Source organism: Panthera tigris, chromosome D4, assembly GCF_018350195.1.
Source record: "Panthera tigris isolate Pti1 chromosome D4, P.tigris_Pti1_mat1.1, whole genome shotgun sequence".
NCBI lineage: Eukaryota > Metazoa > Chordata > Mammalia > Carnivora > Felidae > Panthera > Panthera tigris.
In genome coordinates, this window is record NC_056672.1 from 91135532 (window position 1) to 91161250 (window position 25719).

General features: G+C 60.8%; 1 protein-coding gene across 2 annotated transcripts in view; it reads left to right on the top strand.

The window, feature by feature from the left end:
• The window catches only part of COL5A1 (collagen type V alpha 1 chain), a 149360-nt gene that overhangs the window by 19581 nt on the left and 104060 nt on the right, over positions 1 to 25719 (top strand). For both annotated transcript variants that reach the window (XM_042965314.1, XM_042965315.1), the window contains exons 2-4: positions 16204 to 16371; positions 20956 to 21169; positions 22174 to 22336. In XM_042965314.1, the coding sequence (XP_042821248.1) occupies positions 16204 to 16371; positions 20956 to 21169; positions 22174 to 22336 (545 nt within the window). The remainder of the gene's footprint in view (positions 1 to 16203; positions 16372 to 20955; positions 21170 to 22173; positions 22337 to 25719) is intronic.

Consider the following 25719-nt stretch of genomic DNA (forward strand, 5'->3'; position numbering starts at 1 on the left):
AGGTCTAAGGTCAAGAGTCGGCGTGATTGGGGGAGGACCCTTCTTCCACTGTGTCCTCGCACACTGGCAGGGGTGAGGAAGCTCTTTGGAGCCACCATCGTTGGGGCTGACGATTTCACTATACGAGTGCTGGGGGGACACAGGCATTCAGTAGCCCCGTCCTCACGCTTTCCCCTTTTCCTGGCTGAGCTCGGGTAGAAACAGTATGGCGCCTGCCTTGGTCGTTACGCTGTAAATATCGCCACGGCTGCTGGTCATGTACTATATACGCCCGCACTGGGGTTTATGTCTCTGTTGCTCTAGTGCTGGACTTGGGTCACTTCCAATTGTTCGCTTTATACATAACACCTGGATGAACATCTTTCTGGTAAATCCTTTCTGCCTCTCTTATTATTTCCTTGGGGTGGATTCCTAGACGCTGACTCACTGCATCAGAGCACAGGAACGTTTTAAAGCCCTTTTGTTGCAGATGACATTCCAGCCAACGGCAGGCATTTGTCGCCTGAGCCGCTGCACCCTGGGCAGCATTATCCCCGGGTACCCACCCCCTGGGGGGCCCGTGGGATAGACCTGGGCTACCCACCTGCTGGAGGCCGGTCGCTGCCTCCTTGCTGCTCCTGGGAGGCAGTGGGGGGCTGTCGTGTAATGCTCGGGACCTGGCTGGGCTGCCTGGGCATTGGGGCTTCAGTTTCCTCATCTGGAGAACAGAGTGGTACTTCCTACCCCACGGTGTTACCGTCAAAAGTGGGTTATTGATAACAGTTATGACTCACACGCATCCAGAGCTCCTCCCATTTAGTCAGAAAACGTAAGGGAATCTTCTGGAACCGAATGGGCAGTCAGTAGTTGCTCACTGTCACCCCTCTGCTCCCCTTCCTCTCTTGGGTCGTCTGTGCTGTGTCCCAGCCGTGGCCCACGGAGTAGACGGTGATACCAGGTCCTGCTGCTGGCAGGATCTTCTCCCCGCCAGGCGGTCACATGGGATGAGCGTGGTCGGGGCGTGCGCTGGGGCACTGGGGAGGGGGGCGGGCTGGAAGTGGTGTCTGGGGCGTCCCGGGCTGGCCTGGGCGGGGAAGGGCCAAGGCATGAAAGGAAGGGCGCGATTTCATTCGGACAGCAGCCTGGTGTGGGGCTGCGGGATGGGTTCTTGCCAATGATCCGTCCAGCCTTGCAGGGCTCCACGTAGCCCTGCCCGCTCTGCACCAGGGTCTGGAGGTGCCGACCGAGCCTGGGGACCCGGAGCGCAACTCTCATCCCTGGCGGAGGGGGGGCTCGGAACCCCAGTTCATCAGCACACGGAGCGTGGGCCCAGGGTGTTCCGTGGGACTGGTGGCCAGACTGGGGCATGACCGTGGCGCAGACCAGTTCTGAGTTCTGCCGCCACTTTGTGGCGCCTCCTTCGAGGGAGTTGATACAGTTTTGCGCCGTTAAGTGCTCATTTTGCGTCCCTGTGGCTGGTTTTGAGTCATCGTCAGAGCGTTCTAAAGACTTGCTTGGCTCTAGTAATTGAAAAATGCCTTCTGGTCCTGAGGGAAGTCACGTAACGTATCCCTCCAAAGGTCAGAGTGACCCAGTACAATACTCTTTTCCTTGGATCGCATAAGCCAACAACATGATTTCAGTGCCGAGAAAGATCTACTAGCAACAGAACTCCACCGGGATCCTTCCGCGGCCCGCGTTCCGAGAGCCGGTCCGTCTGGGCCGCGTGAGGAACATTCGGGCGGGTGTGCAGGGCTCGCTCGCACAGACAGTGACTTCGATTTGTAACAGGAAATATTTCTCTTACCTTCATTTGTCACGTTGTTTGCTTTGTGACATTCAATAGGTGTTACACCACCTCCAAGGGCTCATTTTCTTCCATTTCTAAAGTTGTCTCTTCCGACGAGGATTTCAGGGCAAACGCCAGCTGATGTCAGTGTAGAAAACCGGTGAGCCAGCAGATACATTTGCCTTTTGTCCACATTTCAGTCCGGAAGGCCAGGGGTAAGCTGGACCCGGGCCTTAGCAAAGGGGGGGCCCGTGAGGATGCGTGGCGTCGGGTGGCTCATTCCAAATGCAGACTCTGGGGAATGTTCCTGAGAAGTGCAAACACAGTTTTGCTTTATAAAGTTAAAAATTACCCACCACTGGGACGCCTGGGTGGTTCAGTTGGTTAAGCGTCCGACTTTGGCTCAGGTCATGATCTTGTGGTTCATGGCTTCGAGCCCCGTGTCGGGCTCTGTGCTGACAGCTCAGAGCCTGGAGTCTGCTTTGGATTCTGTGTCTCCCTCTCTCTCTGCCTCCCCCCCCCCCCCCCCCCTTTCTCTCTCAAAAGTAAATAAACATTGAAAAAAAATAAACAAGTATCTTAGTTCATATATCCTTCTATACTGTTGTCTTTACATAAAAAAAAATTGTCCACCATGAAGGCAAAGGTGAAAAGATCTGTGACTGACCTGCGGGTTTACTTTTAGCTGGACATGGAGAGAGGACAGTTACTTTATCATAATGCCATTTCCTGTTGGACATTAATTGGCATTTATTATTCTGTTGATTTGTTATAAAAACAATACACACCCATCACAGAAACATTAAAAGCTACTGAGCAGTACGAAGAAGAAAATAAAAATGAACCTTAATCCCTTCCTTGTTTAAACCATGATCCTGGTGATAGTTTCTATTCAGTGAAGCCAAATAAATTACCAGCTGAACATTTTGATGTGTTTATTTTCCAGTATTTGTTCCATGCCTGCGTTTACAAAATTGGGATTATAGGCCACTTTGTAATAGTCTTAAAATATGAGTGAATCTCAATAAATGAGGAGTAAAAGGAAATTCCCTCAATCTGATACAGGACATCGATGTAAAATCTACTGCTGAGTTCTTCCCCCCCCTGGGATCAGGGACAAGGCAAGGAGATCTGCTCCCACCATGCCTAGTCAACATTGCATGGCAAGCCTTAGACAGTTGAAGAAGGCGAGAAAAGGGAATAAAGCATGTGAACTGGAAAGGAAGAAGTGAAATTGTCTTATTTCCAGACCACATGATTATTGGTGTTAAAAATTCTGAGGACTTCACAAAAAAGCTTTTAGAAGTAATAAATAAGTTTAGCATGGCCACAGGAGTCAACGTCAATTCAAAAAGTCACTTGTATTTCTAGAGAGTAGAGGTGGACAATTGGAAATAGAAATTAAGCAGCCATTGCAGTAGCATCAACGATATGAAATGTTTAGAGACATATTTGACAAGATACTTGTGCACTGAACATTGTAAAGCATTGCTTAGAGGTCTTAAAGGAGGTCTCAGGGATTGGAGAGGTATACCATGTTCATGGACAAGAGGATGTAATATTTCGAAGGTGTCATTTTCACCCAAAACCGACCTCCAGATTCAGTGCAATGTCAGTTAAAATCCCAGCAGACATTTTCAAAAATAGACATTGATAACACGATCCTGAAATTTGTGTGGAAGGGCAAAGGACCTGAAAGAATGAAGAGAATGTTGAAAAAGAAGAATGCAGAGGGCTCCTTCTGTATGATTTTAGGACTTACTCTAAAGCTACCACGATCAAAGCATTCTGGTGTTGACATAAAGACATGTAGACCAAGGGAATGGAAGAGAGTCAATAAATAGTCTTGCTCATATGTGATCAGTTAATTTTTGACAACGATGCTAAAGTATTTCACTGGCAAGAGGGTAGTCTTTATCTACAAGTGGTCCTGGAACAGCTAGACATCTGTTTGCAAGCAAACAAACAAACTTGGACCCTTATTTCAAATCATATATAAAAGTTAGGATGGATCATAGGCATACACGTAAGATTTAAAACTGTAAAGAATCAACGAGAAAGAAAACCCTTTGTTTAAATCTTGATTAGGCAAAAATGTCTCAGAAAGCACACACAAAGTACGATCTGTAAAAAAATCGACAGGTTGGACTGGATCAGATTAAAGCTTCTGCTCTGAAAAGAACCTGTTACGAAAATGGGAAGGTGAAGCCACAGATTGGAGCAAAATGCCTGCAAATAACACACTTACATCTAGAGGAGAGAAAGGAATGTTGTAGCTCAACTGCGAGAAGATCGACGGCCCCATTTGAAACTGGGCAGAAGGCGGGCGCAGACATCTCATCAGAAAAGATGGAAGAATGGCCCATTTGCAAATGGAAAGATGCTTAACAGCTGCGGTCGTGGGGGAGCTGCAAACTAAAGCCAAAAGCAGGTACCAGGGCGGCGACGATGTGGGGAAAGTGCCGTCCGGGGCCGGCCGGACTACGAGCTGGGGCCATCCACTTGGGAAGACGGTTTGGCAGGTTTTTATAAAGCCCATCATGCTTAGCAGGGGACCCGGCAATTCCGCTGGGACGTGTTTACCCAAGAGACGTGAACGTATGACGTCCGTGGAAAGACACGTGTGAATGTTCACCTGCTGCCTCATTACCCCCCAAACTGGGAACAACCCAAGCACCCGTCAGCAGGGGGATGGCTGAACAAATTGTGGTTCACCCGAGTGGTGGGATCCCGCACGGCGGTAGCCAGAGTGCGCACGTCCAACGGTGCGGGTACAGACGCGTCTCGTTAAGTGGAACACGCAGACGCTAAAGATTGTATGCGATCCGATTCTATTCGCATGGCATTTGAGGAAAGGCAAAACTGTAGAAAGAAGATCACTGGTTGCAAGGGGCGGGGGTGGGAAGAGGGACACAAGGGGCCCTTCTGAGGTGATGACAATATTCTGTATCGTGACGGTGGGTGGTTCCTGGACCACACGTTAGTCAGACTCCCTGGACCGAACGCTTAAGAAGAATGAATTTTACTGTGTGCGGATTATACCTCCAAAACCCTCACTTAAAATAAACAACAAAACCCAGGAGCATTTCCCCATACGATTAACTATCCCTCAATCAAATAAATATCACTTAATCAAACGTTAGTAACATCAGCTAACATTAACATGACAACAAATGAAACTCATGAGTGTGTGATGTTAATGTTATTTGGATGTACAGTAATATTTTTGACACACCCGCACCGGTTGCAACATTTACTTTCTTTCAACGTTTTTGGTGTTGTGCCTGATTTCACGGCAAGCGTCTCTAAGTATTTATACTTCTTCCTTACTCGGTGTTGGAGGTAAGTTCCCACTGGGTGAAGGGAGTGAATGCTTCGAGCAATCTCAGCCCCGAGCATCGCACTGTCTCCTAGAAAGCTTCAGTTTGGTACGTTAAAAAAATATATCTATATTTTGCCAGTTTGGTGGGAAACAAGAGTCTCGCTTTAACTGGAGTTTATTGAACTCCTAGCGACATCAAACATAATGTATTTGTTTGTTTCCCTCCTTTGTAGCTGTGAGAGTTTCATATACGTCTGTCATGAGTATTGCTGTTAACAAATTTCCCCTTTGTTGCTCGCTTGGTGTGGTTATGCTTTGCCGCCTTAAAACCACCCGGAACTTAGTCCTAGCTCTGCGAAAGATAGCAGTCTTCTGCTTGAGCAACCTTAGTGGGCTTGGGAGTCCGCGAGGGGGAGCGGCCGGCAGGGACCACGCGTCTGCCGCTGGTGTCCCGTCGAGCTGCTTTATTGGATCTGATTGAGCCGTTCCCAGGGTGGTTTCCCACACGGCTGGAGGGCAGCCCTGGGTGTTGGCCGGGGGCCTGGGTTTCTCCGCACATGGGCCCGTCCGGGGGCTGCTTGGGCTTCCTCCAAGCATGGAGTCTGGTTCTCGGCGTATCGCAAGCCGCTCAAAACCCAGACCCACAAGTTCGCACCCAGCACCTCCACCGCCTTCCCCCTGGTCACGCGGTCCCAGAGCCCACCTTGATTCAAGGGAGGGGACGTAGACCCCACCTCTTAATGGGCACTCGTGGTAAAGAATTTGTGGCCATTTTAAAACTGCCACACTTAAAAAGCACATTTTGGTATTTTGTGGGGGTTCATAAAATTACGTGGGCTTTATGTGACTGTGGACTTCGAGCATTTTTCAGAGGGGGAGGTGTAGAGAGAGAGATGGGCAGACGTCCCCCTCACCCTCTACCAGTGCTCGCCCCTGCCTGGACAGAAGCCCCTCGCTATCTGGCTGGAATTGCTCTGGGCCTTTCTGTGTGTGCATTTATATGATGTGGTTTGCGATTACGTGGACGGCTTTTATTTAACAGGAGAAGGGATGGGACTCTTGCTGTGATCTGCTCTTTTCCCTTAGTGACCTGTCTCGGCGGTCTTCCCGGGTCAGGCCGGCTGGACCAGCCCCTTCCTGTCCAGCCTCTGCCAACGGTTTCATACACGCAGTTTACGTGACGGGCCCCGGCCGGTGGGCACTTACCTGCTTTCCATTCATTGCTCTCGCAGAAGCCTCCGCCTTTGCGAGCTCCCTGCAGAACTCAGCCCTGAGGGGGCGATGGCAGGTCGCCGTGCCTGCACATCCTGGTTGTTGCTGCTGGACCGCCGCCCCCACCGAAGGGTTCCCTCCCGTTCTGGATTTATCTTGGATCCCTAGAACACGTCTCCCCTCCGCTCGTACGTCGGTTGGTTCTGTTCACCATACTGCGCATACGCTCTGGGCTAAGCGCTCCCCTCCCGCCGCGATTACGGGCGACACCTTTCTGACCAGGATCTCACAGTCCAGGAGACGGCAGGTCCCCCGGGGCGCCTCCTGCCAGGCCAGTGGGGGGAGGGCGTGGCGTGTGCGAGCTGGGGCCTCTTGTTCTCCTGGAGTTTCGTTAAGCCAAGGGGTCTCTTCTGGACACCGCGTTGACTCGTCATAGTCGCTCTTGAGGGAGGGAAGGAGCCTGGATCTGGTGTCGATGCTGCTGACTTCAGCTACCGTTCCTGGCCCTGTTATTACAGCCCCTTCGTAGCAGGGGGACTGAGGCTCAGGGTCGGAAATGCTCGGGCCAGTGCAGCCTGTGGATTCCGGAATGTCGGGACAGTCAGTGCAGAAATGGTGCAGGCCCCCCCCCAGGTGCTGGATGCCCGGTAGGCCTCGGAGAGCGTCGCTGAATGAATGGGGCGTCCGCAGCCCCCCGGGCCCGCTCCGGTGACGGGTGTCGCTCGTCCATCACGGAGCCGTTGGCGAGTCCGGTCTGGAGCCGGTGCTGATCTGTCCCGCGCCCGCCCTCCCTCCTCAGCTCGGCGCCCTGGGCCCCACTCCCCGGGTGCCGGGCCTGGGCGAGGCCGTGGATGCAGAGGGCCCCCTGCCAGTGTGACCCCGGCTGGCCCGATGGCAGCCAGCCCGCCCTCCGGGCCTCGTGGAAGCAGGTGGGGCGGTGCGGAGAGCCTCTTGCCGCAAACACGGCCAGCCCGGGGCCGTGCAGTCTGGCACTTGGTGCCATCCCTCCCCCGCCCCTTCCCTCCAGAAAGAGGAGATAAATTACCTCCGGGGAAACTCAGATTAATCATCCGGTTCCCCCTCACGCCCGCGGGCTCCGCTCCTGGGCTGGCTCCTGCCGGCAGCGTGGGCCGGCCGCGGCCCAGCCCGCCCCTCTGCCCCGTGCCATCCCTGCAGAGGGCCGGGGGTTCGCGTCCAGCTCTGCTCTGTTCCCAGCCCTTTGTGGGACGACGGGAGAGACGTACGTATGCCCCTCTGCTTCCGGAAAGCCAGATGGAGAGCAGGGGGGACGCAGCGGAACAGGCACGCCCCCCCGGTGCTGGGGCCGGCGGGAAGATTCCTCTCGTCCCTCGGTGGTGCCCCATGGGGCCCTCCCCGTGTGACCCTCCCGTGTGGCCCCAGCAAGCCCGGGGGCTTCTGCCGGCCTCCACGTGACGTCGCCTTCCCGTCCACTCCTCCCGTGGGACTCCTTCCCACGTGCTCTGACCTGCCAGCCGGCCCTCGTGGGAGTCCTGGCAGACAGCAGGACTCCCTCCCAGGAGCGTGAGAGGGTGCGACTGAGAGTGTGTGTGTGAGTGTGTATGTGTGTGAGAGGGAGTGAGTGTGTAAGAGGGTGTGAGTGTGAATGTACGTGAGTGAGTGTGTGTGTGTTGAGAGTTACCTTCTGGTGGGGAGGGGCACCAGGCTGGACCGTACGTAGGTGCCCTCGGCCCAGGTGATGGCACGTACGTGTGTTTGGGCCCCATGAGGGCACCTGGCCAGCATTTGGCCACAGCGTGGGGTGATGTGCGGGGGGCAGGTGTCCAGACCCTCGGGTCAGCCGCGGTGACGGGTGGAAGATGGGGGTCACGGTCCGGGGCAGGCCAGGAGTTACCTCCCCACCCTGGGGCCCTCCTTAGCCACACTGTGTTCCTAGGGAGGAAGCGACGTAGGTGCACGGTGGGTGTTCGGGGCCTCAGCTGCCTCCCTCCCCAGGGTATGTGGGCACGCGGTGGGTGCCCAGAGACTCAGCCGCCCCCCTCCCCTGGCCATGGAGGTGCACGGTGGGTGTTGAGGGCCTCAGCTGCCCCCGCTCCTGGACCAGGACCACTGCACTCGCAGCCCCATTGTGCCCCCTGTTGGGAGGCCCTGCGAGGAAGGGGCACGAGCTGGTGCCAGCTCAGGGAGGCCGTGCCTGCCTCTCTACCTGCTGCCCTCCGTGGCCTTCCAGAACCTGTTTGCATCCTGGCTGCGTCACCCGCTCATGGAATCCCCGTGTCCTGAGGACTCACAACCCCCCCCCCCCCGCCCCCGCCGCCCCCAGGACCACAGTTGCTGCGTGGACGGAACGCCACGGCATCTGCTGGAGGGAAAGGACCGGCCAGGCCGCTGCGAAGGGACCGGCACCAAGTGTGTTCTAACTGGACGGCCCAGAAGCGCCCGCTTTTCCCAAGGCTGAGCTGCAGCCTGGGGGGCTTCTGGGCCCCCGGAGGACGGAGCAGGAACGAGGGAGGTCAGGGTCTCCCGCCAGCGGGGTGGGTGCGGCCTGTGGGCCGAGGGCGTCCCGCTTATGAGCGAGGACCGGCCGTTTGTGTGTGCCGGCCGAGCGAGGTCAGGCTGGGGGGCGCCCCGCGCGGTGGCCCTGGCCCGCTGACCGGCCGTGGGGTGGGCTCCAGGTCCCCTCTGCCCTCTGCTGTCTGTAACGCCGTCCGGCTTTCAGTTCTGACGGGTTCTTAGCTTACCCTGCCCCCCGCCACGACTACACTTCACCCTTAGCGTGACACCATGAGGTCAGAGTGAGGAGCAGGCTGTGGCCTTCCCGCTCCCCGTCTCCGGGCCCTCGTGTTGGCTCACGGAAGGAGCACTCCCAGGGAGCCCGTCCTGCGCCCCACAGTCCCTGCCCTCCTCCCCGCACACGGTGGGGGCGGTTGTGGGGGGCACGGGGCAGGTGCCCCGTGTCGTCCAGCAGTCCGATCTCAGGCCGGGTGAAGGGAGTCAACGCTGCTTGTGCCGTGGCCGTGGCCCCTGCCGGCCGGCATCCCGGTGCCGGCCACCCCTTGCGGTGTCCTTTCCCTTTTGCGGATGGTGACGGGGAGCCTCCGGATGGAACCCACTTTCCCCAGCGCCGTGGGGCTTGTGGCGGGGGGAGCTGGGACCGGAGCCACATTTGCCGAGCCCTAATCCCGGGGCCTTCGGAGGCCCCCCGGGGGAGGCGGCTTGAGGAGGCCCGTCCTGGCCGTCCGGTCGAGGACACAGATGCTGCACAAATAGTCACATGCCACGAAGCTGAGGCCGTGTCAGCGCCCCGAGCTCTTGCTTAGAAACCGGAAAAGGGGCCAGAAACACCTGACAGTGTCATTGAGCACGACGGGCTCTGTGCTGGGCTCACCCCCAGGGAAGACAGACTGGCAGGTGGTCAGGGATGTCGTAGGGGAGGCTGGTGGGGTCTCTCGGTGGGGGAGGGATGATGACAGCGAGCCCCCGCCAGGTGCACCCTCCCGTCTGTTCCCGCAGGGGACCCTCCACTGCCCATAGGGCAGGGTGGGCAGAGCCAGGCTCCAATCCAGCCCCCTCTAGGCACAAAACTGCCTGAGCTGGGGACCAGGGGTGCTAAGGCCCTGCGGCAGGTCCCTGGGGGCTCGAGAAGGGCGGTCGTGCTGCCCGCCGCACAACCCCAGGACTCTCTCCTCAGGGACTGTGGTGGAGTGGTTCCCACAACACCGTGGCATCGGTGGGGTGGCGGCCGGTGAGAGCCGGGGCCTCCTGGACGGGACCGGGCCCCGATGTCCGCAGAGGAGTGCTGGGAGCCACCGAAGGGGGTCACGGGGCGGCTTCAGGCACAAGGAGCCCGTCTTCCCCGTGTGGCAGCGAGCCTGGCCTGCCCCCAGTTGATGTGAGCTCCAGGGCTCTGCCCTGTGGCAGCCCCGGGGTGCGGGAGGGGGAAGGACTTGGAGACGGTCTGAGCGCATTTTCCACCCCTGCCTGTTTGCTTTGTTCCCACAGTTTGGTCACTGAAGAGGAATTTCTGTCGGAGCCTCCGAAGGCCTGTTTGTTTTCCAACCTGCTGGGCTGACCTTCCTGATGGGGCCACGGAGGGCTGGTGGGAGGAGCCTCGGCCCTGGGTCGGGTTGGGGGGGGGGCTCTGCCCCCCCTTCCTCGCTGGTGTCCCTCGTCCTTCTTGCTTCTCGAAGCGTAGGAGGGAACTAGTAAGGACAGAGCAAGGGCTGGTGCTTCCGCGGGTGACCGTGTGGCGCTCTGCTGACATGGGACAAGTGGAGCCCTGGGGGGCAGTGGCCGTGTCTGCCGGGACCAGGGCTGCGGGGATCCTCCTGAGGTTTGCAGCCCAGGGGAGCAGACCGCACGCGGGCCTGAGGTACCTGAACTCACGGAAGGTCGCATCTCTGAGAGCAGCGAGGTTACCGCACGCGGGAGGCGGACGCGCCGTGATTCGGGGACCGCGTCATGAGCTCCGTGTGTCCCCTGCCTGTGCCGAGTGGACGCGGGCTCGGGGCTGGCGTGGATCGGAAGCTGTGGATGGCTCTGTCGTGGCCCCAGCCGGGTCCCAGCCTGCTGGGGCCACTTGGGGTGGTCACTCCCCGTGTCCACCCGTCCTCGCTCTCGGAATCAAGGGCGCTGGCACTCAGGTTATTTATGACTCCTTCCAGCTCTAAAATTAGACGGTTCTGAGAATTTTGAGGATGTAAACCTTGGTGGTGGTTTAGAGAACTCTTCACGTTTTCTTTTGGCGGTAACGGTGTTGACTCAGGGGTGCAGAGCGCCCGCCACTTGGCTCGTCCCATTGGGTTTGTCCAGCGGCCCGCAGACACCTGGCAGGATTTGGCCCTGGTCTCCGTTGAGAGGAAGCGGTGGGCTGTGGGCCTTGGAGGGTGAGCCGTGGCGTTCTGGGGCCGGTGGCGGGGGAGGGGGGGGGCGCAGGGGGGGGGAGTCCCAGCACGCGGATGGAATCCCTACAGGAAGGATGGATCGTCCCCGCCGGGGCGCCGAGGGCGCAGGCTGCGTGCCCCACTTCTCCCAGCAGCACTGTCTGGGACCTGGGGCCTTCAGCGCTCCACGCGTGTGTCACAGGAGGGCCGCAGGAGGGCCACCAGTGAAGGCAGGGGGGCGGACAGGGGCTGTGCAGGTGAGCGCAGGGCAGGGACAGAGCCGCCCAGACCAGCGCCCGTCCTCAGAGATCCCTGAGCCCAGGGGCCGATGGAGCCGGTCACCGTGGGGGACGGCGCTCATGGTCACCTTTCGATGAGGTAAAGGTGCCGTGATGCCCCCACCCATGCCGCCCGGCGCCTGGGGTCTGGTGGGAGCCCGTCGCCCGAGAAGGGGACCCGGGGTCCCGGAGACGTGGCAGGTGGACGGGACGGCACAGGTGCGCGCTCCCTGGTGATAGAGTGGCGGAGGGCGCTGCTCTGGCTTCGGGGCCCCGGGACTCGGAGGACTGAGGAAAGGGTCCTCTCCCACGGGGCCTCTGTGACCTGGTGGAAACCAAAGGCACCTGATGGTTCCAGGTCCAGGGAGAAGGTTCGGACAGCCCACGAGCTCCTCCCCGAGCCCTCAGGACGGGGGCAACAATCGGCCGTCGCACCGTCCGGCCGGGATGGGCAGAGCCGGGGCTTCAGAGGCGGTCTTCAGCCTCAGCAAGTGTCTGAGAACACGTGTGGCCTCTTTAGGGGAAAGCGAAAAGCGAAAAGCAAAAAACAGAACAGAAGGAGTGGAGCTTGAGCCCAAGCCGGACGCAGGTGCCCTGTGCAGGGGGTCTGTCAGGGCCCCGCGCTCGTGCCTTCTGGGCAGACGTGGGGTCTCTGAGCGCCCCCCTCCCCCGACGGCTGGCCAGCTTGGTGTCCGTGTGGCTCGCTGGCGGTGGGGCCGCGCGTGCCCCGGGCGTGCCGGGCGTGAGGTCACTCCCGGGGGCCGCTTTGGGGTCTCGCGCCCTGCAGTGTGCCGCGGGGTGGGGGCAGGAGCCCCGGTGGCGTGGGGCGCCCTGGCTCTGAGTCCCCAGGGGCTCTGGGCAGATGGCTTTCGGAGTGACTGTGGAAAGTGCAGAAGCCGCCCCGTGTGGTTGGTGGCCGCGCCGGTTGACCAGTTAGCCAGCCGGTTGTAAAACGTGTCCGTGGCGCCTCCGGGCCCCGATCCGGGCCGTTCGTTTCTGCTTCGGCTCGTCGGTAGGCCACTCGGTCCCGCGTTCCTTTCCAGGCTCCTGGTGCCGCCTTTTGGGCACAAAGCGCCTGTGGCTCCGCCCCCCGGGTGCTAGGACCTGGCTTGCTCCCCGAACCTGACCGCCCAGGAGTCTGCCGAACGCGGTTTTCGGCTCCCTGGGCTCCGCAGAGCCTGAGTGGGACGCGGGTGCCCGCTGCCCCCAACGCACGGGGGCCCGCGTGCGGCGAGGGTGGCGTGGTCTCACCGTGGTGGCGGTGGCCTGGTTTTCACACTGGCGGCCTCAGGCACCCGAGCGGGCGCTGGGCGGGTGCCGAGACGCGGCCAGTTCCCTCTGTGTCTCCGCGGGGTGCTGAGACGCGCAGGGGGGAGGCCCGCCCAGCTGTCGTGGAGGGAGGAGGAGGGAGGGCTCGCGGACTGTCCGGGGAATGTGCCCGGGCAGCCTTTGCTGGCAGAAGTCCTCTCATTGGCCTCAGCGAGGCGGTGACCTCAAGACCTTCTCCCTGGGGACGGTGGCGGGGGGGTGATGCTGGTCTCAAACCAACGGGCACCTGTCCCCAGAGCACTGTTTCCTGGCGGTGTTCTCATCCTCACGGAGGCACCGAGGACCTTGGTTTCTTAAGAAACTGCCTTTTGACAGGGAGGCTGTGTCAACGGGTGGGAAAGTCCACGGAAGTTCTGTCCTGCCAGATGCCTCCCAGGCCCTTCCCACACCTTTTATAAAACTTCAAAGTATTTTTTTATTTTATTTTATTTTTTTAGCTCTGGCACAGGGAGCCCCTGGCCGGGAGGAGGGGTGGCGTTGGGCCTGGATGGTCTGGTGGCCTTTTCAACTTGTTTAGCAGAGGCCTATGAACATGTCCCAGAGGCTTCTGGAAAACAGCTCTCCCCCACCAGCGATGGAGAAAACAGGTTTGCGAGCTGCCCATCTGGGAAGAGCACGGCCAGCTATCGGGATGGGGGCCCTGAAAGCCCAGCCGGGATCTCTGGTCGCTTCCCTGGCCACCGCCCATGCTGGAACCGAGTTTCAGAGATGAGCCAGAACTGCGTGCCATCACTGTGGCAGGTGAATGGGCGGCTGGCACCGGCCGTCCCTTCCCACGGCCCGAGTCCAGTTCTGGGCTCTGCCAGCGCCTGAGCCCGATGTCAAGTGGACAGACGTCCGGCAAGGGTTGTGGGCAGCCTGTAGGACGGTCGCCAGGGCCACGAGCTTCAGAGGTGCCGCCCCCGCCGTGCGAGGGGGTGACTGCGCCGTGTGGGGGGCTGGGTCCTGGCAGGAGCCGAGAGCCACCCAGGGAAAGCACAGAGGCCACAAGAGGCAGTGATCCTGTCCACGAGCGGAGGTCAGTCTGGACCGAGAGTGTCCTGGGTCCCCACGCTGTCCCTTCCTCCGCCCACCCCTGTATTTCCTTGGTTACAGCGACAGGGGTCTGTGGCAAAGCTGAGTTGTGCAAACGGCCGCTGGCGGCGCAAGTCTGGGATCGAGGTGACGTGGTGCCTTGCAGGGAACTGAGGGCGGGGGCGTGCTTCGTGCTGGAGAAAAGGAGCTTCTTTTCCTTGCGGCCCCGGTGTTCTCGGAGCCTGGCCCGGGCTGCCGCCTCCCCCATCCCAGCCCGTCGCCGTGTGGGAGGGTAGCCCACGGGATGCCCTCTGCACCTGCCGCTGCCCTGGACGCTCCCCTCCGCGCCTGCCCTCTCGGGCACGGGGTCTCTGTCAGGGCCTCGCTGGGCAAGCACTGAGGCTGCCCAGCCTCTGGGGCCCCCCTACGCTCTCCTGTGGTTATGCTGAGCTCCCAGTGAGGCAGCTGGCTGCAGGGTTCCTGGGATGCGGGAAGGGGAACCGATGCTGGGGGTCCTTTCTCACCTCCACATCCTCCACCCCTGTTAGGAAAGTGGGACTTGCCTGTGGAGCGAGCCTCGGGCATGTGGTAAGCCCTCTGGGGAGGAAGGCTGGGGAGCCGATGAACTGAGTAGCTGAGGAGGGCCCAGGATCCGGGACAAGCCTGCGTGAGTCCACTCAGTGGGGGCTGAGTTTTTAGTAGCAGGTGTCAGAGTCTAATCCAAGTTGCTACGAACATAAGGACGGATGTATTGGCTCATGTGGATGATGGCTTCAGGCACAGCTTGATCCAGGAGCAAAAGCAGTGTGGCAGGAGTCTGTCTCTGCTTGCTGACAGTCCCTTCAGCCCTGGCAGAGGGCTGCCTGAAGCTCCTGCTTCATGGTCCCCAGTGTGTGGGGCCAGAAGAGAGGAGAGGATCCCTCCTTTCCAAAGGAAAAGCCCCAGGATGGAGCTTTGTTGGCCTGGGCCAGTCTCTGGTCCACCAGGGCACCAACCATCTGGGACCAGCTGGTGCTGTGCCCTGACTGGCCTGGTGGCAGGGGCGGGGCCAACCCCCTACTCCCTACCCCCACCCCCATCCCCACAGGGAGGTGCTGGGGCTGGGCTCCCCTAACCTGGGCATCGCCCGCTGTGATGTGGAAAACGTTGGGGTTCAGAGCCTGTGGCCAAGAAAGAATTCTCGAGACGTCTTCAGGGCGCAAAGGTGGCTTTATTAAAGCACGCGGACAGGTCCGTGGGCAGGAAGAGCTGGGAGAAGCCACTGCTTACCCACCGCCAAGTCGGGAGGGGGCTGGGGACAGCACAGGCCTCCAAGGGATTTGGGAGCAAGGTTTCCAGGGCCCCGAGAGGGCTCACTCACTATTGTTGGGAAAAGGTCACGTATTACCGTTCAGCAAACCCTCAGTCATGAGACCTTTCAGATGCGTATCAGGGGACTTTACGCTTGGAGTCTGATTTGCTACCTTATATCTTGGGGGTTAGAGGTGAAGGAAGTTTCCGAAGGGATTTTTACGCGATGAAGGACACTTACAGGATCCCGGAGGTCGGGATGGGGTTAAGCTAAGATCGCCTTTTGCCCTTAGCAAAGTGTCATCATCGAGGCAGCTGGGCTCCCAGAGGGCGGTGACTCTGCCTGTCCCAGGGACTTGTCCAGGGGCTGGACGCAGTGAGGAAATTTAAGGCTTTCCTTCTGACTCTACGTTGGAGTTTGTTTTCTCCGCGGGGACTCCCGGGGCCCCTTGCGGTAACGTGAGCTGAGCTTTCCATAGGGAGCCGCCTTTGTTTGGGGCAGGTGTGTGGACAAGCCCGTGGTCCTCGCAGCCTGGAGGTCCCCGCTCTTTCTGATGTGAAGGAGGGAGGCCACGTTCGGGCCCGAAGGCCCTCGGGCACCGCGGCCCTTCTCGGAGGAGCCCCCGCCGGAGGGCCAGGAACTTTCCGCAAGGGAGGCAGGGACCTGCTCCTCGCTCGTTCTTGGTTCTGCTCTGTCTTGTAGGCAGAGGTCTTCTGGGGGCAAGCGGGAATTGCATCTTTGCTGTAAACAGTTATGGGAGAATGATGTGTTAATCGGGTGACAAGGGGGATAAAACGTGCTCAGGGCGCGTGGGGTGTGCGGGCTCCAGCAGAATCCACGCACGGTCAGTCTGTGTTCCGCCACCGGGGGGGGTCCCACCGGCCCCGCAGCTGCCGGTGGACAAGGGAGCCGGGCAGGCGAGGGTTCGTTCCCGTGGCGGAAGCCGGGCCGGGAGCACGGCTCTGGGGGCCACAGTGCACGTCCCCCCGGCACCCGGCGTCTGAGCTGGTTCTGAGCCGCCTCCAATTCCCCTGAGCCCTCCGGGCGCTGCTGGGAGGGTGGGGGTGCCCTGTGCTGCTCCTTCTCTGCCTGTCTAACCCCACACCTCCCTTCCTTTGCCATTTCAGCTCAGCCAGCAGATCTCCTGAAGGTTCTAGATTTTCACAACTTGCCTGACGGAATAACAAAGACAACAGGTTTTTGTGCAACACGGAGATCTTCCAAAGGCCCAGATGTCGCTTACAGAGTCACGAAAGATGCTCAGCTCAGTGCACCTACCAAGCAGCTGTATCCTGGTAAGAGACGGGCGTGTGTGTCCTCACTGGTGGGTGGTGGTGAGGGGATGTGTGTTTTGGTGGAGGGCGTGGCTCTCCCCTCCTGCCTCCCGCCAGGGTGCAGAGCTGGAACCCCATGTGGCGGGAGAAGCACCCCTGATTTTCCAGGAAGCTCTTCTGAGGAGGCCGGTTTGAGCTGGTTATAGTGAAAAAACCCAGCAGCCATCACATGAGCCCTCACCACCGAAGGTGGGGGCGTGAGGCCTCGTCCGTCCCCCTCGCTGTTCCAAGCAGGTGTATCTCCCGCTGTAGACAGACTGCCAGGACCCCAGGTGCAAAAAGGTGATGGACGGTTCTCCGGTGAGGTGGAGAGAGAGCCAGGGTCATGGGAAAGGAAGCCCTCGCACACAGAGGCTTAATTGGGGGCAGTGACATTGAGAGACGCATGAATCGGGCATCACGGCTCCCAGCAAGAGGGTGCAGGCTTTTAATGAGGAGTGATTGCCAAGCACCAGGCCTCTGCTTTTAATGACGCGCCCGGCACGGGGAGCGCCGTTGGCTGCTAAGACGTGGCATCCGAGTCGTCCCGGTCCCCCGGCTGCGGACCAGTGTGGCGCCCCCTCCCCACGCCCCAGAGTGAGTTCAACCCTCTGGGCTTATCTGGCCGCGGGGAGACAGCCGACGGTTGATAAGCTCTCCCCCTGCCTTAAAGGAGCCCTTTTCGCTTCGGGTCCGAAAGGGGCCGGGGCGCCAGGCGGATCCGTTCACCTTAGGAGATGCTCTGTAATTATTAGAAGACTGGGCGTCGTCTTTTTGGTGACCTGGCTGTGACCCCGACCTTGGGCGGCCCTTTGACAAATGGCCGTGTCTCTGCTCCCGTGTCCCCCCTGGGTCCCGAGGGACACATTCTTCCGGGGGCTGCTGTCTGCTCCCTGGATCCCTGGGTCTCAGCCGGCCTTTAATCCGTGGGCCCTTAGGAGGCTGTCCCTGAGAGAGGCCGGGTCGGCCCTTTACAAGAAGGTCGCTCTGGGTAGATGAGGTCAGCCAGGGACACCGGGTCCCCTGCGGAACCGTCAGGAGCCCACCTCTGGGTTAGGGCCCCCTCGTGCTCCCGGCAGACAGCCGCAGGGGCCTCCGTGCCCAGCATCCCGGGAGCACTTCCTTACCTTTGGGGCTGAGCCTAGACACGCGTCTTAGGATCGCCCTCGTTCTCGTCTTCACCCAGAAGCTGCCTACATCCTGCCCCACGTCCCCTGCCCTAGAGAGACTTGGGGGGCTGGGACCAGAGAAAGGCTCGAGGCGGAGCGGTGGGGGGCTTCCCCAGGCCCCCGGCGGCCGCGCGGAGCGTGTGTGATGCTGTCCCCGCGTAAGGCCTCCTGGGGAAGCCAGGTGGGCTGCCTGGGAGGTAGCCTGCCGGACGCCCGGCTCGGGGGGGTCTCTGTCACGACAGACTCCTGGGGTTTCTTTCCTTCTGTCTTCCCGGCCTCCTTACGTCACGTCAGAGAGATGGCGTGGACCTCGGAATAGAGACTAATTATCGGAGGTCTGGTCTGAAGTCAGGAGTAAGACACGGCATAGTTTTCAAGCCCTCGTTTTCCCTAAGCTCTCCAATTAGTAACTTGATTACACGGTTAGCGTTTAAACGCTCTGACGGGGTGCTCTGGTTGCGATTAGCCTGTGGAGTCGAAAGAGCCCAGACAGAGCCAGACAAAGCTGGGGACTTGCCTCGGGCTGATTTGAGCAGGGGTTTCTGTGGGGTCCCTTCTCTGAGTGTGGAGCCGCTGCGGTTTGCTGACCCCCGTCAGCCAGAGCGGCCCAAGGACGTTCTCCCAGGTCCGTGTCCTGTGACCGTGGCCTCGGATGTGAGGAAGCACACGGCTTCTGTCCCTTCTCGCGGAACCTCTGAGTGAGCCCGACGCCGGACGTCCTTTCCGCTGTGATGCCCGCCTCCCGGGGGGGGGGACGGTGTGGCTGCTCGGAGACGCCTGGGTCAGCTGGGCCGGCCGTGTGGCCCGGTGGCCACGTGCACGGTTTTAAGCGTGTCTTAGAGCAGAGGGAGGTCGACGTGCAGGTGATTTACTTCCGTGAGGAGAAGGCCCCGGACTTGTCTGCAGCGGGCCACCTGGATCCTCTGGGGAGCAGTGGCCCCTTCACAAGCCGGTGGCCAAGGCTCGCGGGTATTTGGGAGCCCTTGTGGGGACTCTTCCCCCAGCGTGGGCCAGACACGGGTTAACCCGGGTGCCCGCCTCGCCCGCTCATTTATTCTGCGGCTACGTACGAGCCTTCCGCAGTGCAGGCTTCTCTGGGGAGCCCGGGTACCGTCGGGGGGGGACCGCAGGCGGGCAGGCTGGTGCTGTGTGCACCTGCTAGCCGGACAGAGAGTCCTCCCTGACCCTCAGAGGTCTTCCTCGTCTCCTTGGGCCCGGGGGTCTGGGTCCTGAGGTCAGTGGACCCGGGACGGCAAGCGGGGACCTGTCCCGGCAGTTGGCCCTGGGTGGCCCTGATGCCGTGTAAGCAGTCTATAGGGATTAAGGCAGAGCCCAGAGCTGTGACGCTTTGGGGGGCAAGCCGGAGAGGGTGGCGCTGCTTGCCTGGGGGTCCCCGGGCCTCGCCACTCTCTGCTTGCAGGAGGGACACCGTGTCAAGGAAGACAGGCCCGAGACCCTAGAAGATACCATCATGGGTCCCCCGTGAAGGCAGGAGACCAGTGTGTCCCATCAGGCTGCCCCCACGTCCTGGACGGGCGTCTGCCCTGGGGCCCCAGTGACAGGGGCTCCTTCGTCCACAGAACCAGCTCGGCCACATCCACACTGTGCCCTCTGAAGGCTTCCGGAACATGGCACGCTTCCTCATGATCACGGGCCCCCTCCTCTGTTCTTGTGCCTTGGATTGGGGTCCCCTCTCCATTTTGTCCTCCACCTGGTACCCTCGGGGCCCCTGAGACTCCCTTCATGCTCCGGATCCAAAGCAGGGGCGGGGTGTCACAATGTGCCCCCACCCCCTTTCGCCTTCCCCCCAGACCTTCCCTCCTGGTGGGCCTGGGGCTCCGGATCAGCCTCTGTCCAGCAGAACATCCTGTCCGGGAGCTGTTGGCGAACGAGGATTCAGTTTAATAGTGATGCCCTTATTAAACTCCTACTGTATACTCAGACTGCCCCAGTGCCCTTGGGCCTCAGCAAAGTAGACAGGAAATGACTTAAGGAAGTCACCCCTTAAGGAAGTCATTCGTCTGCCCTCTGTCTCCACCTTGGGACCTCCCCTCCCCCACCTCCCTGAGTTGGCCTCTGGGGGCTGGTTGGTTTCACCGCTCGAAGCAGCCACAGCGTCTTCCTGTTGGCTCGCCCTGGCAAGATCTCCGCACCCTGGGTCCTGCAAAGGTCACAGAGGCTGCAGCAGGCAGTTTTCCTGCCCGCCCCTCCCCCCCTTGGCCTGGTGCCCTGGAGGTCCCCTTGTCCCCAGCATGTTACCCTGCAGCTAGCTCTGTGCTCCAGTGAGCAAAAGCGGGGGCGGTGGCCTGGCCGTGCAGCTCTTCCGTCAGCAGAGGGCGCTCACGGATAGCTTCTGGGCTGGACGCGGCCCCCACCCCAGCCCTGCCGCCCCTTGGACCTTGGGGCGGCTGCTTGACCGGGTTGCCATCCCAAGGAGCGGTGGGTCTGATAACAGAGTCCCTCCGCGTCCAGGTCCGTGAGCCGGGTCCACAGCCCCGCGTGACGCTTCTCACCCCCATCCCCACCCCCCGCCCCCGTCAGTCAGGGTGTGGGTGCCCACACCTCTCCGGGTGCCGCTCCTTCTGGCCGGTTCCGCAGAGCGTTTCTGCGTGGCTCCCCTGTGTCGGGACCAGCCACGCTCTCTCCACGCCCCGGGCCCCGTGCAGAATTGCGGGCTGTGCCCCTGTCGCGGCCAGAGAGTGGCGCGTGCGAGTGGGGAGGTCGAGAGCACACGGAGCGGCCTGCGCGCGCTCAGCGGGCCGCGTGGGTCTGGCTGTCAGTGACCTTGTGTTGTTTCCGTCCTGAGGTGTCAAGTGTGTTTTCTGCCATTAACATACCGGGTTGGTTTTTTTCTTTCTTTTTTAAAAGTTTGGGTTGAAGTCCTTTGATTTCTTTCTCCCTTTCTTCTGGTTTGCATATCAACCGGGAAATGGCAAAAAGTATGGTCCCTGCTTCTCGCCTTCCTTTCCCCTGCCCTCTCTCCCCCTCCCTCCCTCCTGCAGGCACCAAATGAGACACGATCTGCCAGGTCCAGCTTTAGGAACAGTGATGCATCTGAAACAGCCCCTGCTCAGAGGAAGCTGACATTCTAGGAGGTTCTAATTAAGATTTATACGCAGATGTGTTGAGGAACTCAGGAGATGACATTGAAGGCTCACAGCTGGAAGGAGCAATCAAGTTTGCCTTTACTGAGCTTCAAAGAGGATAGGCTCGGTCACGCGGTGATAGGGAAGGGCTGCAGGAACAGTTTGATCAAGGGGCAGATGGGTAGCAGATGGCTGTGCACCACCATATGCGTCCGAATTTGCCAGGTCCCGAGCTGGTCTGTTTGCAGAGCTGCGGCTGCGTGCAGCTGAGGGCTTCCTGACTGCCCTCTTCCCTCTGTCTTCTGTTACAGCGTCTTCATTTCCTGAGGACTTCTCCATTCTAACCACTGTGAAAGCCAAGAAAGGCAGCCAGGCCTTCCTGGTCTCCATCTACAATGAGCAGGGCATCCAGCAGATCGGCCTGGAAATGGGCCGCTCTCCGGTTTTCCTCTATGAGGACCACACAGGGAAACCAGGGCCAGAGGACTATCCCCTCTTCAGGGGCATCAACCTGTCGGATGGCAAGTAAGTGGGCACCGGTCAGCAGCCCAGCCCTGCCCCCGCTGGAGGGTCAGGGCAGGCCGCCCAAAGCCTGCTGGCTGCTAAGGGACCTCACGGCAGGACGCGCTTTATAAAAAGCAGGGTAGTGCCAGATGCGCCCAGGCGGGCGCCAGGCAGAGGGAGGACGGGGCTCGAGTCTGGAGGCCTGGGTCCTGGTCTCGGGTCGCCCTGCGTGCCTTTGGGGAACCCTTTCTTCTCCCCGGGCCTCTCTGCTTCCCCTTTGTAAAATGCACTAAAGTATCTCAAATGCCAGGCTCCTGGTCTCAGCAGGGACGTAAAAAATTGTGTGGTTATACCCGACTCCTTCCAGAAAAGATGTAAGATACCCTTAAGGACACAGACACATCAGAGGAGGGAGCACACGATTAAAAAAAACAAAACAAAACAAAAAAGACAGGTCTTTCCAGAATTCTCTGTTGGGGGCATACCTACACCCTGGTAGTTTGAAAGTCAGCTCGTCCGTGGCTGACACGTCTGAGGCCCTGTGCGTGATCTTCGAAGAGCCTCCGGATGTGGTCCCTGTGCTTGTCGCTGAGAACTTCACACAGGCCCACCCATCCTCCCCCTCCCCTGCAAGCGCTGTCTTCTCCAGCAGCCCGCAGTCTGCCGGAGGGTTCGGGGGGCTCTCGCGAGGCAGGGCCACTGTGTCTGCCTGCCCTTGACCCGCTGGAGAGCCCGCGGAAGGTTCCAGAGCCTGTGCCCGGGGCTTCCCAGGGAGCTCACGGGTGCAGACAGCTGACCTGGTGAGAAGTGAGAGACGTGGAGACCTCCACGGCCCGAGTGGACCTCCCAGGGCCACGCCGTGTGGCCGACATCTGCACCCAACCTGGTCTGATGGCAGAGGCTCAGCGGAGCTGCCCGGCCCCGCCCTGACGGTGCGGGAAATGGCCGTTTGCCGCAGGGTCGCTTCTGCTGGCCTTCCGCGACACAGGCCCCCTTCACCCGCTGGGCTGTCTGTTTCTCTGCAGGTGGCACAGGATCGCTCTCAGCATCCACAAGAAAAACGTCACCTTGATCCTGGATTGTAAAAAGAAGACCACCAAGCCCCTCGATCGCAGCGACCACCCCGTAATCGACGTCAACGGCATCATCGTGTTTGGAACCCGGATCCTGGATGAGGAAGTGTTTGAGGTGAGACGGGGGAGGGGAGGCCGGCCCACGCGCCCCCTGGGCCAGCGCTGGTGGGTCGTCACTGCTGGATATGGCCGCTGCGGCTGCCCGGCTCCTCCTCGGGGACGCTGGCATCCCAACACGGCCATGCTTCCATCGGCCGAAGCCTCTACTGTCCCAGGGGGGGTTGTGGCCTGTGGGGACAGTAGTCCCCAGCCCCATCCAGGGGGTCCAGGGACAGGCTTGGGAGGGACACGGGCTTCGGTGAGCGGGGCCCGAGGCTTGTGGACGCGTGCACGGCCCTGCCTTCCGGTATCTTCGGCCGTTCTGGGGAGGGGGCGGCTGTGACCGGGTGGACTGGGGGCCAGAGCCGGGCCGGTGCACGGGAGCTGCCGGAAGGCACGAACCGTGCCACCTGCGGCCTGCAGCCCAGCTTTCCGGGAGAGCGCCTCAGGCACGGGGAAGGGGCTGAGCGGAGCATCCCACGGAGTTCTGCATCTCTGTCCTCCCAGATGGGGGTTCAGCGTCAGGGCGTTAAAGCACTCTGTCCCACTGGTGACCAGGGGCAGGTGACCAGCGGTTTCCGGATGCCCCGGGGGAGCGCAGTGGCATCACCTGGGGACCTTTTAAAGCACAGACGCTCGGGCTTTGCCTCCTGAGGTGCTGGGGCAGCAGGCCTGGGATCTGTGTTCTAGAAGGCCCTCAGGACACCGGTGGCCCCTCCGGCTTGGGCGACGTGACAGCCAGGACCCCTCCGCTGGACGTCTTTTCTTTTATGTTTTGCTTGGGCTTTTTGCGGGGGGAGGTTCAGCTGCCACCAGGGCCCCGTGGCTGGAGCGTGTTTGGAAACGGCCGTGCTGGATGGTCTCTGAGGGCTTTGCCAGCTCTCGGGGTTCACCCGTGGGGCCCCCAGAGACGGGAGGATGAGGCGGCATCTCCTGGCGGGACTCCCCAGGGCCAGCGTGAGCTCCCTGCTCACACACTTGGTCGCGACTGTGAGGTCGGCTCTGTGCCCACCACCCCTGTGCTCCCCCCTGAGGTGGGGTCTCTGGGTCGGTGCATCTGCTCCATGAATTGGAGACCCCGCCGCCCAGGGCTGGACGGGCGTTGACCGGATCCGGGGCTCTGCGGGGGCCCCCGGAGGGCGAGAGCACACACGCTGGCCACTGCCGTTTCTGTGCCAACGGCAGTGCCGTCTGCTGCCGATTCCAGGCTCTTCCGGCGGGGAGGGTGGTCACACTGCAGCTTTGAGCAGGTGAAGAATGACTTTCCGAAAGTGTCATCCTTCCGTAAAGTCATAACGGGGCGTGTGGCATCACCGCAAAACATTCGGGGACGGACGGCGGCCAGTCTGCTGCAGGCTCCCCGGGGCCACGCCCCCTCCTCTCGCGCGCACTGGATCTGGGGCCTCAGGCAAGTGGCTCTCGCATTTCCCGGCCTCGGCTTCCCCGTCCGTGCACTGGGGTCACGGATCGTGAATGCAGCCGCGGCAGAAGTGGCCTGAGGTCGCACGTGATAGCGCGTGTCACGCTGTGTCCCTCGGAGTAAGCGCTCGACGAGTGTTAGCTGCTTGTTCTCGATTTTAGTTCAGCGCCAAGGCAGGTGCGGAGGGGGGACAGAGCCCAGGGGCATCGGACGCGATGCACCAGCAAGGAAAGACCAGAACGGCGGCCTCTATGGGAGGATGGGGCGGGAGGGTCCGCAGAGGGAAGGCCGGGGAGCCAGTGCGTGCAGGCGGGTCCGGGGGCCCTGCGGGGTGCGTCCCGGGACGGCAGGGCGGGGTGGGGCCCGGAGCCTGCTGGAACCGCCAGATTCTGCAAGTTACGGAGATACACCCTCTGGGCGCATTTCTGACCAGACTTGCCCAGAAACCCGGGATGAACTGTGAGACAGCCGGGGCCGTGAGCCGGGCGGGAGGTGGCTGTGGGGTCCCCTGGGGAGCTGGTGTCAAAGGCACGGGGGTCACACAGACTGGGGTTGAGCTGTCGCTGGTTCAGGTCGCCTGCTGGTGGCAGGACCCGGGTAAAGCAGATGAGCCACAGGACGCTCGTTTGTGTAATGGGGTCCCGGTAGCGGCACCTGGGGGGTGTCGGGGGGGGCTTCCCTGGGCTCACCTATCGGAGCCCTGGGTGCGGGTGCCCGCTGGGCGACGGGGAGCCAGGGTACTGGGACTACCCATTTCTAGGTTGGTTAGGAAGTTCTGGATAACCGGAGGCGGGAAGGTGTGCCGAGGGAGGGCAGTGACCGCGTGCATTTGAGTTCACTCGTCATGCGGTGGCTTTTCTGTGCTGGGCAAACTCTTGGTGATTTCTAGTGCCCTTTGTGTGTTCACGGCGTAGAGATTCGGGAACAGCCTTTATCTCTCTTTAAAGAAAAAAAAAAAGATCCTAAAACCAATACTGCTTCCTTGATATCCTGACCGAGCCCAGAGGTGCTCAGGAACACGAAATACTGAGACTCCGCGGCCGTCGGGAAGGGCCGGGCGGGGCCAGGGCGGGGGCAGGGTCCCAGCTGTACCGTTCACCAGCTGGGGGGCCCCGGGTGAGTTGCCTGGCCCCTCCGAGACTCGGGCTCCCCATCTGCACCGCGGTCGACCCCGTGGTCACGCGTGTGCGTGAGGCAGTGCGGGGCTCGCGGCGCGGCTGAGAACAGGCCGTGTTCAGTGGCAACGGCAGCTCAGGAGCCCTTGCCGTGGCACTCGTTCTGAGCGGGAGGGGCTGCCGGGGTCGCGAGGGCTCGTGGGCCACGCACGAGGTGTCCGTGCTCTGCGGGAGGTGGTCCCCCGGACCTTCCCGGCTGGGAGACTTGCTCACGTTGGGAAACGTGACCTGTCTTCCGCAGTGAGGACCGTAGGATGCAGTGACACCACGCTGGGATGGAATCTGTGTGAAATGCCTGCACCCGCCAGGCCACGGCGGACCACACTGACCCGGACCCTGGGCCGTCAGAGGCCAGGCCGTGCCGAGGCCCTCTGGCCCTTTGTCAACACTGACCAGCCAGTGTGCTCCCCGTGTGGCGGCTCGGGGTCGAGAGCTGTCCCTTACCTCCGCTTTTCCAGACTCCCCTGGCAAGTTCAGTGCCAGGACTCCTGCCTTAGAGACCAGGGCCTCCAGCTGGGCAGGGCCGGCCGAGGGCGTGCAGGCCTGAACCCCGGGCCCTGCGCTGGCCCCTGCCTGCACACCGTCGTCTCGGTGCCCTGGGGGCGTGAGCTGCCGGCTGCTGTCCTCGCCTCTCGGGCAGAGTCCTCTGGCCAGGCCGGCCCTAGGGAAGGGTCAGGGGCGGGCTGGCCTGGCCACTGCCTTCCACCCACCTAGTAGGTCCCTGCCCGCACGTTCTCAGGAGGAGGGTGAGCCCACGGGGCTGCTCGGGGGCACCGTCCTCCAGAGGATTCCTGGGAAGTTCCG